Source organism: Sebastes umbrosus, chromosome 4 (genome assembly GCF_015220745.1).
Source record: "Sebastes umbrosus isolate fSebUmb1 chromosome 4, fSebUmb1.pri, whole genome shotgun sequence".
Classification (NCBI taxonomy): Eukaryota; Metazoa; Chordata; class Actinopteri; order Perciformes; family Sebastidae; genus Sebastes; species Sebastes umbrosus.
This window is the reverse complement of record NC_051272.1, coordinates 11,071,815-11,086,152: the sequence shown is the minus strand read 5'-3', so window position 1 is coordinate 11,086,152 and position 14,338 is coordinate 11,071,815. Positions and strand designations below refer to the sequence as shown.

The window sequence follows — 14,338 nt, the reverse complement described above, 5'->3', positions numbered from 1 at the left end:
CTGTTCCGAGTTCCTAATTTATGTCAGAAAAACAGACGAGCATACCTGATCAAGCGTATGATGATCTCAGCTGAGTTTCATACATGTAAAGAAAAAGCTTATGAACTCCTGATCTGATGGAAGAGCTGTGTATATTATGAGTGTATTTATTTAACCCTCTGAGACCCACAATAGACCCGTTTTAGTCTTTTTTAGGAGGGTACAGGCGGTCTTTAGGAGGAGATAGCGGGTCAACAGTAGATGTCACATAGAAGTGGTGTACATCATCTGAAAGCTGGGAACATGAAGATTAATTTGAGATTCAGCTCAGCACTGTGTGTCAAGACGTTCTAGTCATTAATCAGAAATAAACATGAATTAATTAAAATGAACTGTAAAAGTCTATAAGGGTTTAGAACATTATGATAGAAGTACAGTATATGACGGTCATCTTGACCTCTGCATGCTCTATTATGTCTCATAAGTTTTTGTTACACAGATTTGGTGCTAAATTTAACCATTTTTTACCTCTTGAGAATTGATAAAAATTATCAATAATTCGTCCGAAATACCACATTAAGACACCAAGACCTTGAGGAACACCATAGAAAAAGCCATGCTGTGATTTTGGATAAAAAACTTTTGACATTTGGAGATTTCTGCAAGAAATGCATTTTTCGGTGATTGGATGGCGAGCACTTGTGTTGTGTAAACTGCTCAGAAACTCCCTTAATCTGTCAATCTAGCTAGGAAAGCCATCCATCCTCTGAATGCTCTAAGTCTCTAGTTTGTGACTGTAAAGTTTCCTGAGGCTGTGATTATCCTAGAGGTCACCACAGGTCATTTTATAGAGTGAGGTTTCAAAACATTGTCTCACTACAGTGAAATGGCTCCTATTGGGACTAACATCATCACACATGAATACAGTTGGGCTCATTGGATCCACAAGAGTCTCAGCTTTACAGTGATACAAATACATAATTTTAGAATAGGAGAGAATAAAACATTTATACTGCATTCAAAAACCTGCATGTGATTATCATAAAGTGGGCATGTCTGTAAAGGGGAGACTCGTGGGTACCCATAGAACCTATTTTCATTCCCATATCTGGAGGTCAGAGGTCAAGGGACCGTTTTGAAGATGATCTGTGTTTCTGCACTGTTACACCACATAGACTATTTTGAATCATTGAATCATTTCCCAGAGTTATATTTTGGTTCTTGATTTGAAATCCAGTCCCGTGGGTTTGAGCAATGCTCGGCTTTGCAGCATGCATTTTTAATGATGAACCCACAGGTGGGTCACGCAGGGTTAATTTTCACTATTACAGAGGTCAGAACACTGGAATAAGTTGTTTATTTTATACTATCATCGTGAAAGTTTCTCAAACTCCTGCATCATCCCTGTAAAAACTAAATTAACGATCAGACAATCTGCAGCTGCCAAAGTGTCACACTTTTACATTTTCCTATAAATTCAGACTCACCGCAGCAGCAGGAGTTTCAGAAACAATCCAGCATGTAATAATGTGGAGAAATATGACTGCGAGGGGAAGCGGATGAAGTATCCGACTCTAACTGGCACTCACAGGGATATTTATTTTGGGGCCGACAGGTAAGAGATATTCTGTCAATTACCCCGGCAGGCGTGAAATGGCCTGCGCACATCCTGTTTTAATGAAACGTTCGTTGGGACGCTCGCCGGTGTGAGCGGGCTTCGTCACGCGTGGATCCTCCGTCGTGAAGTGGCTCAAACCGAGTTGTAGGAGTAATGATTTTGTCATTTTTGAGAAGGGAAGGAAGTGGGGGGGCCGCATAGACAAACGTGTGATTGAGCTGTCATGGAGGACATGGTTGTTTGGAGCAACAGTGGACATTTATATTAAGTATTTTGATGACTAAAGGAGGGAGATGAACAACCAATCCCAAACTGTTTTTGTACTAAAACAATGAGGGGGATGAGATGTATGTATATATACAGTATGTTGTATCAACAGTTGATTTGGTACTCGTCTGCTTCCCTTCCAGTAAATAATATATACAGGAAATTTGACAAATATTTGAAAAGTCTATCGTTGTCTTAATCATTTTGTGCCCCAATAAAGCAAATTGTCTGTTGCCCCCGGGCCAAGCTAGCTAGCCTGCTAGCTGACATTTAGCCTGCCAGCTAGTAGGTGTAAAAGTGATTAGTTAAGCCGGCTAGCCGTGTAGCTCCTAAATTACTGATTAAAAGAACAGTGGTCCAATTTACAGTGAGAGCAAAGCCTCTTTTTGGGTTTGTGTCTTTGCATATTTTATGTTAGTTAACCACCTTTTTAATAATATCAAAACACCTGATTGACTGCTGTTCCTTCTTGTTTGATTGTTAGCTAACAGACATGACGTTTAGCACCTCTATTGTTCAGGTTTGTGACGATACAGAGCTGACACTGACCAACGACAGATGATAAACCCTTTTTATTTACTCTCAGAAGAGCAACGTTGTCTCTCGTCTGTCGTTCATCACCATCCAGTTCATCCCTTTGGTTTCTTGGTGTGTAGTGAATATTACAGCCCCACAGGGGCACTACCGTGGCTACAGACTTCAGGTTTCTGTTTTTGCAGTGGTGCTTTCCATTTATGTACGTGTCCGGACAAACAGACCTACTGAAACATGTGTTTGTGTTGTTGACCTTTTGACCAAACTATATTTAGAGTGTTTAGTTCTGCTCTATTACTCGTTCCAGTGACTCACCGCTGCTCACCACCTCATGTGTCTGACTTACTGTATGTGTTGATGTAGTGGGTGAGAGTGGGATGACTCCTGTACGCAGTGAAGGGAGCAGGTTTATGAGTATTGTTTTTTATAATCTGTATTTCTATTTCTGTGTGTGTGAGCAGCCTTTCCTGAACCCAGGCGGGGGGTCTGATTGTGACGTCGTCCTGTTGAACCGTTGGAGCGTGAGGAAGTATGAGGTCCAGCGAGGCGACATCGTCTCCGTCATGTGAGTGACCTGTTGACAAAAACAGTTTCTTTACAAAACACACAACGCAGCATGAAATCAAGTTAAAAAGAAAAGGACTTACATGGAAAATCTACCATGATACACTCAGGTGTATCTTTCATACATGCGACTGCACAAAATACACGGATGATTAAAATCAGCTGAAGTGTTTTTAAAAGTTGAGCAGCAATAACATTTTTATATCTTTACTTTGCTCTTTGGAAACGACAGCTGCTTTTGAAAGCTCACTTCTCTGGGAACAATAGGACCGGTCTTTATCTGGCCTTTCATGGCTGCAGGGAGATCACAGAAATTCATATAAATGATATAATTTCTCTGTCAAACTGTCAAAGCCAAGCAGTCGGTCTGGCAGCAACATTTCAGTTCTTTGACACAAGCTCATATATAGCCAGAAACACATATTTTGAAGGGAAGGTAAGTTCTTATACATCCATATTATACACTTGTGGTGTTTTTACTTTTTTGACGGCATCTTGCTTTTGTCGATCAAACTTTTGGATGCTTAATGACGCTGTGGCAAATGAGCTAGTTGATCTGTTTCAACTCTCAGCCGATCAGAAGCTTGTGAAATATTTAGAAATATAGTTATGTTGTGCTCCTCAGATGGTCCCATTTCCCACGTCGGGAAGTCGTTCTTTGGTGTGTTCATGAGCTTTAAGTCGTAATGTGGAAACAACATATATGATACAAAGAAGATGTGTTGTATTTTATTGCTTAAACAACACGCTAGCTGTTTTTGAATCCAACTTCAGGGGGTGTTCACATGAATTTTCCCATCGGGGAACTAATTTTTTCAATTATTCCGACACCACATGAATGCAGCACAATTGCCCTATCACAATGTTAATGATAGTGAAACATAATGCGTGTACAAACAAACAAGCAGACAGACCAACCAACCAAGCCAACAACATAACCTCCTTAGTGGAGGCAGCTAGCTGTATGTTGACCTGATGTCAGTAGATGTGTTTTCTTGTTGAAATGTGTTTGTGACGGGTTTCAGCAGGCAGCTGCTGTCCGTTCTTCCCGGTACTGCGTACCGGCGCTGAAGCTTTTAGTGGAACCGGATCGTACCGGCCTACTTTCACCCCTGACTTTGACCCTAATACACAGACTTCTGTCATTGACAGGAGGCACATGTTGTAGCGGCAAAACTTTATTGTAGATTAGAGTGGAGAAAGAGTTGATTTTGTATAGTTATGTAATTCTATTCTCTGAGCTGAGCAGGACTTGAGTAAAACACCTCAAACATGAGATGACAAGGTACCGGGTTGGAAAAAGAACAGCTGCTCTGTAGGATTATGTGCTGCTCTTACTCGTGTAAACACGTTTTATCTGCAACTGCTGTTACACATCCTGCAAAAACCCGCCTGTGTGGATACGAGCACATCTGAGCCTTCAGGATAAAGCACAGGTGTGCTGTGGGACTCAACAGTTCAGTTGTTTTTTTGTCATTACAAAAGCACCTGCACTGCTCCGACTGTGACACAGCGCTGATACGTTCCTGTGGAAGTGAGCTGATGTCACAAAAGCGACACCAGCTGTGAACTGAACATAATGGGAATAACAGTGCGATGCAGGCAGGTGGAATGTGGTCCAGTCAAATGGTGCAGAACAACATCACGGGCTCGGTGCATGACGAGACGTCACCGCTCATTAGGCAAACCTCGCCGGAGATTTACTGTAAATTTCTCCGTCTGAACGCAGCCCTGAAGCCTCTCAGAAGTCCGTCCTCTGTCTCAGACGTCGGCTGTTCCATTAACGTGCCGCTTCTGTGAAAGTTCAACGGCGCCGGATTCACTTGAGAAGTGGGCGTGGGGGGGCATATAAGTGAATGCACAGTAAAATGCAGCTGGTCACAAGACATGTAACAGACACCTCACTACTGGTCAAAACTATAAACCAGCACAAAAATGACAATTGCCAACATAAACCAGCATGTTCTGAACAGACACATTACAAAAGCATCCAGTGAGCATCCAGGGGTTCAGCTCAGCTGGTCAGCGCTCAAAGCGAGTCGAGGAAGGGATAATGCACAGCTAGCAGGACATTGTTGTGAAAGAAACCTCGACAGGGCGATGCTGCACTTCGCGTCGGGGTCTCTCATCGCCCTGAAGGGGTTTATTTAACAACAATGACCCGCTAGCTGTACATTATCCCGCTTTTTACGCGGCTACTTACCTAAGAAATCAATAATTTGACACAAAAACGGTCCTCCAGAGTCCGACATCAGAACTGCGCCCATAGCAACCATCTGCTATACATAGCAACAGTCTGTTATACATAGCAACGGTCTGTTATACATAGAAATAACAGACCGCTGAACACTGTGATTGACCAATCAGAATCAAGTATTCAACAGAGCCTTGTAATAACATAGGTTAAATCTTGGAACTGTGGTCTCCATTCATTCTCTACACAGTGCAGCCTAACACTAGGCTAAAACAGACAGCACAGACCTACACAAGGCTACTATTTTGTTAAAATTCAGTGTTAAGATGTGGAGGATGTTGAGGATGTGCTTCTAGCTGCTCTCAGCAGCAGGATCAGTCCCTTGTAGAGTGCCGCGTCACTCAGTCCTGAAAATTGTGCTACTATAATGCATAAAGTTGGCCGGTCGGATTTTTGTGGGACGGGCTTTCATAACGGGTCGGGAGACTGTGAGCATTTAAAATCCCTTTTTGCACATGACTACAGCACACTCTGCTCCACCGGTAGCAAAATGTGGAAAAAGATATTATTCAGCGCTATTTTTATTCGTGTTTCCACGCGTATTGTCAAAAAAAATAGACGTAGCCTAAATAAATGCTGCACTTCAGTTAGCGGTTACGTGAGACAGTTGGTGACCAGATTAAAATGAGAGCGTATCTGTAAAGTAAAAAACACTTCCAGTCTGGACATGCACGGGGTGGATGGGAATGATTGAAACACATTTTTACTGTGTCGCAGTATATAGGGGCATTTGCGGGGATACAGTGATTCGCGACTTAAAAAAGTGTGACAGGGCCGTAAAGTACTCCCGGTACTTCCGGCGCCCATGCTGGAGACGCCGCAGACCCTTCGCCTGCAAAGACCAGCGAAAGTGAGATTTCACAAGTGGAATTTGTCAGATTTGACTGCAGCTCCGAGCTGTTTAATAGCGCGCGGGCGATGCTGTCGTTTTTTTTTTTTTTTTCATTTGAGATGTTTGCTGTGCAGCCTGTGGAGTACACAGGCTGGTGACAGGAGGACAAACCCTCCTCCATAATTACCCCTCGATGGCAGTCTCTCTTTGTTAGTGACAGTTTGTTTTGTTTGGTGGGAACAGAGATGTTTCTGAGCGTCTATTCCTGGCAGCGCAGAGAGCAGGAGACCAGCCCTGAACAGTAATTTAACCTAAACTGAGCTGCTCTTGTGTTGTGGTTGATTTGAAGAGTCGTCGTCCTTCCTCTGGCGGAGGGTAATGATCCAGCTGTGCAGCATCACACAGCTGGACTGGCACTAAGAAATATAGAGCTCAAATAGGGAAATGGAGACACTGGTTCTGTAAAGTTCATCTGAGCGCAGAAACACGCTGACATTTAAATTCAGCCCGCCGTCCTCGTGGCATTTCCCCCCCGCCCCATCCTTGTCTGTTTGTCTTCTGATCTCAACGCCACCTGTTTACCTGGCAGCCCTTTGAAGGAGTAGATGTTTCCTTAAAGCAACAGATAGCCGAGTCCTCCGCACGTGGACCAGATCTGTGTCGACTCTCCTCCTCGCTGGGGGTTTAGTTAAAACCCCCCATAAAGCCGCATCTATCATCTGCCAAGAATATCGCCTCAGATTTAAATTTCAAATGTGATACGACTTCACTGCAGGGGAGGTGGGGGACTGACTCCTGCTTATAATTGGGACTCATTTTAAAGGAAAATTGTTCAAGGGAATACGCCGGTCCGTAGAGTAATATCTTATTTACAGAACGCCTCTCGTTTTCAGTGCGTGCCGGCTAAGGAGAATGATTGTGAGCGGGTGTACAGAGAGCTGAGCACTACCATGGGTGTTTGTCATGCTCTCAACGCACACCATTACAAACCTGATTGATTTTATGTTCGGCTGTGAACAGAACCATTTGCCTCAGAACTGAGTTCTGCAAAACATCATTTTCTCCAGGACGGGGAGGAAATGTTTCCCGTCGCTTATGAATCTGCGGCAGTAGAGATGAATAGAGTCCCGGCTCCTGGCTCGCCTCGTTTTTGTTTATGTTAAAAGGGTTTGATGACAGCCATCTCGGATCAGCAGGGGACGGTGTGGTGGTGAAGTTCCACAGTCTATGAATATTCACTGAAAACTCAGCAGCCGTTGAAACCTTCAAAAGCGCCGAGCTACATTCCTCTGCGGCGGCGGTGGCGGCGTCCTGTCACTTTTTGCTTTGAGTCGAGGATGTCAGTGACAGCATACGAGCGTCTGCAGCTCCGAGCTGCTGTTTGCTGTTTCTTGGTAGCATAAACTCTTTAAAAGGAAAATCCACTCAGTAACTATAATTAGGGATGCACCGACTGCAAAATTCTGGGCCGATACCGATGTTTAAAATACAAAATTTCGCCGATAGACAATGTTTTGTTGTTGTTTATTCTGTTATTTATCCCCCCTTTGGTGCCAGGGACACAAAGACATCTTCATTATAAAATAATATCTGACCTGTCTTCACTCTTTAAGTCATTCAGCCCTTCATTCATATCTTGAATGAGCGCCAATTAAATCACACAAAGACAGTATATGAAACAAGCTTTACAGTAACCTTCTTTCACATGATAAATAACTGCTTCAAAAGCTCCTTTAGCCTTCAATCAACTACCTACTCAATGAGAGGAATCTATTTTTCAGTACTTCCATAGCCATACAAAAACAGTTTGTGAAACATAAAATAAATGTAATTAAATCAGCTTACCATGTAAAACGCTGGTTCTGGTTCAGTGACACGACGCGCTGGAAGTTGTGCCCATAATTCACGCAAGGCATCATGGGGGCTAGGAATAAGGTGGATAGATTCTTATAGATTTCCAAGTCTTAAACTTCAGCAGCCCTTTGAAGGAGAGAAGGCTGGTCAAAATGCAGAAATGTCCTCATTAAGACAGTTTAAAACTGAAATAGGTCACAAAGATAGCACCACACACACATGGACGAACAAACCGTGTCTTCCCGAGAGGAATCTGTTAAATCTGAATGTTCCGCTGGTAAACAGCAGTGATAAGGTCCTTCTACTCTCTCTGCTTTACTGTACTACACCTGATTATTTACTAGCTAATTAGCGATCGGCGAGGCCATCAATCTCACCTGCAAGAGGATGTGAATACTTCATTTCCTGCTCTGCTGAACAGGAAACTGACCAGATATAAATATATAAAACTGGCTGCCGAGCAGAGAGACGCCACAGCTCGCTCCACTCATCTCCTCGCTCACCGTCCTTTGTTGAAGGAGGTGGCTGCCGTCTGACAGCAGATTAAACCGAGGGAGGAAATATGACTAAATGTGTGATCGTACTGTATGAAGGTGTGTGACTGCTGGAGGAAGTCCACCTAATTTTCATCTTTTTACTTTATTTAAAGCCCCAAACTGATGAAAACATGACGTTATTGCTTTAATCAATATCGTCTAAATGTACTCTCCATTTTGTCTCCTTTTAAATGTCATTTCACTTTTATTTTAATGCATTTGTCTGCCTTGAAGCAAATTAAAATCTACCTTTAATGAAACATTAAGTTCCCATGTTTAGATCAATCAGTTAAAGCAGCAACGATCAATATTTTTACATTAACAATGGATCTCTTCACAGCCCCAACTTTACTCTTTGATCCGCTCTTGCGGCTCTCATTAGCGTTGTTTCCAGCTGTTTTCATCAAACAAGCTCTGATAAGCGACTGTTCACTACCTGCTCAGCAGCAGACAGACAGTTAGAGACGAGCTGGTGAACATAGAGGAGCATTAGCAGCTAAAGAGACGGATATTTCCCTCAGGAGTTGGATGAGACCAAGGTAACACTTTATAATAAATATCAATTATAAATTGGAAATTTATAGTTAGTAAACTTAGTTAATAGTTTTTTTACTGTTAACACACAACGGAATGATAATTAATAATGTTTACTAATTATGTTATTTTAACAGTTTGTTGCACACATTATAACATTTTATATACTATATACTGTATATACTGTATATACTGTAAGTATTGGGGCTCTCAATCGGTTAAAATATTTAATCGTGATTATTCACACATTTGTATCTGTTAAAAATGTACTTTAAAGAGAGACTTGTCAAGTATTTAATACTCTTATCAACATGGGACGGGGCAAATATGCTGCTTTATGCATATGTATGTATATATTTATTATTGGAAATCAATTAACAACACAAAACAATGACAAATATTGTCCAGAAACCCTCACAGGTACTGCATTTAGCATAACAAATATGCTCAAATCATAACATGGCAAACTGCAGCCCAACAGGCAACAACAGCTGTCAGTGTGTCAGTGTGCTGACTTGACTATGACTTGCCCCAAACTGCATGTGATTATCACAAAGTGGGCATGTCTGTAAAGGGGAGACTCGTGGGTACCCATAGAACCCATTTTCATTCACATACCTGGAGGTCAGAGGTCAAGGGACCCCTTTGAAACTGGCCATGACAGTTTTTCCTCGCCAAAATGTTGAGCGTTATTTAGCCTCCTTTATAAAAAGCTAGTATGACATGGTTGGTACCAATGGATTCATTAGGTTTTCTTGTTTCATATGATACCAGTATCTTCACTTTAGCTAAACTTTAGCTAAAACTGAGCTGCTACAACCTAAAAATCACAGGTTGCATTAATGCGTTAAAGAAATGAGTGGTGTTCAAACGAATTTGCGTTAACGCGTTGTTAACTTTGACAGCCTTAGTACTTAAGTAACTCCACCTGCGTAGTTATTTTAACCCAAACCACAATCTTTTCTTTAACCAAATAGTGTTATTGCCTCAAGACCGCAGGCGCTCTGATCGCTGGTGTTGCTGGACATTCACAGGAAAATGCATGAAAAATAAAATTACTTTTCTTAAAAAACATCATGCGAACCGAAGTATTCAAAAACCTTAAAAGTCATCTCAAAGTCACGCATTATGTGAGCGTTCACCACATTCTTCAACAGAAAGCGTAGAAAAATGTAATTTGTTATTTTAGCTACATCATACACTCAAAAGAAACAGAAACAAATTTTAACTCCATTACCCAACATGCACTGTCTGTCCTCTCAAACATACACAAACACAGGGCTCATATATTTTATTCCTTAAGCTTCCTCTCTTGTTATTTCTGCGCTGTTGTTTCTTCATTCTCGTCATTTGCATCTCTGTTTGGCGTCTCGTTCAGGTTGAGATGTTTTTAGAAACCCCACAGGCTTTTTTATGTCTCCTCACCTGAACAGTTTGTGCTTCATTTCCTTTTTTTTTTGTCCCCCCACCCCCCAGTGTGTTTTAGCATTTGTGAAAAATCAACTCAACAAAACAACAACAAAAAAAATTAAACAGGAGGTTTTGGCGTCTGTCCTGATCTCTGGAGACGTTGGAGAAGGAGGCATGTAGTTAAATAAAACAAGAACAAAGGCAGTCTTTGTAGTGCACTGAAATGATACTACTTATTAAAATTAACTGTTTCACGGATGAAAACATGCTCACTGGATGCCTCTCATATGGCAAGATTCTCAGCTCCGGATTTATTCTGAGCCTTAAAGCTGTCTGAGTTTTGGGTGTTGGAGATTACAGAGGTGAGAGTGACACCTACTTTCTCTAATAACCATGTAATCACATTACATTCAAGTTTAAATGTTCCTCATTTTGCTCGTGAATCTCTCAAGAAGCCAGTGTGGCCCACTGTGTGAACCACGACAAATCCACACAGCAGGTCGCATCATTTCTACATCATCTCTGGAAACACTCACTGGTTTCCCATAGCAACGTTTAAAACATTAAGACGCTCAGCAGATTAAATCAAAGACAAAATAAAGGAGCACATTGTTTAGCATCTAATTGAACGACGCTGATTAAAATTGTTAAGCTGTGAAAAGGTTCAGAACTTTTAATGGGCATTAACAAAAGGTAGCACATTACACCCGTCCTGGCATCATTGCACTGACTTCCCTTACATTTTAGAATCAACTTTAAAATGTAATTACTCACTTAAAGCACAACTTGAACTGGCCCCAGAGTATATAATGGATCTGTTAACACCCTATGAGCCTGAACGCAATCTATATACGCGGTATATATTTATATTAGGGCTGTCAAAGTTAAGGCGATAATAACGCGTTGTTGCACATGTTGCTAACGACGTACGGCTAAAAGTTTCCAGGCAGAACTCACGCTATGGTTTCCACATTACGTGCATTAATCTACATACCGTGTAGTCTGCTTGCAGCTGCGTACAGCGGAACAAGGAGGTTTGGTACGAATACACTAACATCTCACACAACTAACACAACACTTACAGCCCTAAGTGGCACTAAATTATTTAGGGCGCTTTCACAAGCTAACATTTAGTCTGTTTTAATTGAACTCTGGTGAGGTTCGTTTGTGCAGTAGTGAATGCAGTAATCGTACTCTGGTGCGGACCAAAACAACCGGTCCAAGACCGAGTGTTAGAGGTGTTGTCGGACCGTTTTCAAGAGAACCCAAATGCATGCTGCCTGAGCAGACGTTTGTTGAGATGGACACAGCTAAACGACAGGTTAACATAAGTGGGAGAGGACTGACCATACCTGCCAAACTTGAGACCTTAAAAATATGGCGGATTTCAAAGCCAAAATGAGTCAAAAATGAGAGTTTCACAGACTTTGTTTCCTGCATTCTGGTGACTTTAAAAGAGTGAAAATAACAAAATAATAAGTACACTGCAACAGCATTTTTATGTTAATCTTTTGATTTTACCTTTAACTCCCAGGAAAGAAAACTGAATAATTCTCCCCTCTGGTGTGAGCTTGGCGTGGGAATCTCTGGCATAAACTAATATTCATCGTTTATTTATTTTTGCTCCTGCTTGAGTATTTCTTTCTCTTGGTACTCTCCATTTTTCTCTCCTTCTCTCACTCACTGAAGGTCCTTTCAGACACAACGCCACCACTGAGCTCTGAAACCTGTTATTTCTAACGCCCCGCGCCGCACCACGACGGCTTTTCGCTGCATCGAGCAAAGCCCGACTTTGGGCGCTGCACGCTGTGGCGAGCGCAGCTTGAACATGAGCTCAAACTGCGCTGTGTCGCGAGCATAGACTGCTCTATTCCACCGGAAAACGACAGTCGGGATTATACACACTGTTCAGTTCCAGAAACAGGTTGAGATAGAGGGAGAAATATGGGAGAATTGTGACCCCGGGAGGAAACCGGGAGAGGGCAATGAAAAACAGGAGTCTCCCGGAAAAATCTGGAGGGGTGGCAAGTAATGGACGGATGTTTGTTTGACATCTTGGCCAATGAGAACACACAGAATATGATAAAAAAGTCCACAAAACTAGTGACATTCATAAAGCCATCGGAGATAAACTGGAGGATTCGTGTTCACAGTCGATCAGTTACGAGTCAAAGTGAAAAAACGTCGACTGCATCGAAGTCTGTGATTCCCTTCATAGAAGTGGCAGCTCTCAAGATGAAAAAGATAAATTTGCTCCTTCGTACACGCTCCTCAGTAACTTATTATTTTTATTTGGTCCACTTTAATTCATGCACTGTGAAACCAAACCAGACTAAATAGAAAACAAACTAAATCTATCAATTTCCTCCTGATTCAGACTAAACAAACAGACTATGGCTTGTGAAAGCGCCCTTAGTGTTTACACTGTAACTGAAACTCATTTCTGCTAGTGTTTATATCTTAACTAACACATGAACTGACAGTTATTTCTTTGAGCATTTACACTTCACTTCCTAAAGTAATGGACCTGATGGAGGCTTTATAATAAGGAATACATTTCAGGCTTTGAAAGGTCAGCGCTGCTGCTCCACTGGTCCAGTTTGAAATGAGCAGTAAAAAAAATCTTTAAACAAGAACAAGAAAGCTGAAATTGTCAACATGGAATTATGGAAAAGAAAGTATGGATTAGAGGATTATTAGGGAGTGCATAATAACACCAGACGGATTTATTGAGACAGTCATTAACTGGAGAATAATTATCGTCTGAATGGAAATATATGGCGGCATGTAACAATCATATACAGGAATAGAAAGCAGGACACAGAGATACATAAATCCACACTAAATATACATGAGCAGCTGTAAGTCATATTTACATTAACAAGTTTATTATTTCTCTCAGTACAATCTCTAATTGTAGCACAGATGGTAGAGAATAGCCGGGAGTCCTTAATCTATAAGACTACTCATGGAACTCATGCGGGGCTGAAACTAATTTCCATTAAATTTGTATTAACGCCTCGCTAATTAAATATGCCCACAGAGGCTTCGGTCTTAAAACCCCCCCTCCAGCCGGTTTTACTTCCTGTTTTTTGGTTAACGTTCTTTCCCAGACAGAGAATGGGGGTGTGGTTGAATGTCAGACGTAATTCGTCACCATGGCAACCAGATTGCATCGTTTTTCAACCCGGTTTAGATGAAACCAGTTTAGATAAATTTACTGTTTATCAGACCACAAATGAGACCAGAATTATCTCAACACACCGACTCTCTCTCACTCGCTCTCTTCTTCACCGTCTCCTCCTGGCGAGCCGGCCGTCTGGCTGCTGCTGCACCGAGGAGCCGCACCGCTCAGACATTCATTCCCTCAGGATGAATTGTAATAACTGTGGTGATCCTTTGCATCTACCATTACTCCTCTATACATTCATAATATTAAAGTAATTAGAAAATACATTGTTTAATAAATAAGGTTCTCTCTCTGCCTCTCGTCCTGTCTGCTGTGATGCATGCTAGGTGACAGGATGCGTCGGTGTTGTCCAACCACAGTGGATGTTGTTCCTCTTTGGGGGCTTCGTCTCCTTCCTCTCCCTCGTACCGACATCAAAGCCGATGGTTTGACGCTCACACTGATCTCCTCCCACCAGCGAGCTGGGAATTACCTCCACGCGTAATATGTCCTCGTGCGTCCGTTTAGCGGCGGCGGATCCCTGCCTCCCGACGCCGTCAGTCAGTTGACATATTGAGGGCACAATGAAGGCTGTACGTTAACGCTGGAGGGAGTGACACACTTAAAGGCAGCAGGTGGAGAAAAAAAAAGAAACTCTTTCCACTCCATCAGGAGGCAGTTTTATAGGTTCAGACATGAATACACATATTTCTCACATCTTCTAACTTTCATTATAATGAAGGACTAAACAACTTTATCATCACTTTAGAGAGTGTCAGTGGTGCTG

The 14,338-nt window shown here is 42.0% G+C and overlaps 1 protein-coding gene across 4 annotated transcripts in view; it reads left to right on the top strand.

The window, feature by feature from the left end:
- Nucleotides 1-14,338, top strand: part of immp2l (inner mitochondrial membrane peptidase subunit 2) — a 144,870-nt gene that overhangs the window by 19,179 nt on the left and 111,353 nt on the right. For all 4 annotated transcript variants that reach the window (XM_037766437.1, XM_037766440.1, XM_037766441.1 and 1 more), the window contains exon 3: nucleotides 2,860-2,963. In XM_037766437.1, coding sequence (XP_037622365.1) covers nucleotides 2,860-2,963 — 104 coding nt within the window. The remainder of the gene's footprint in view (nucleotides 1-2,859; nucleotides 2,964-14,338) is intronic.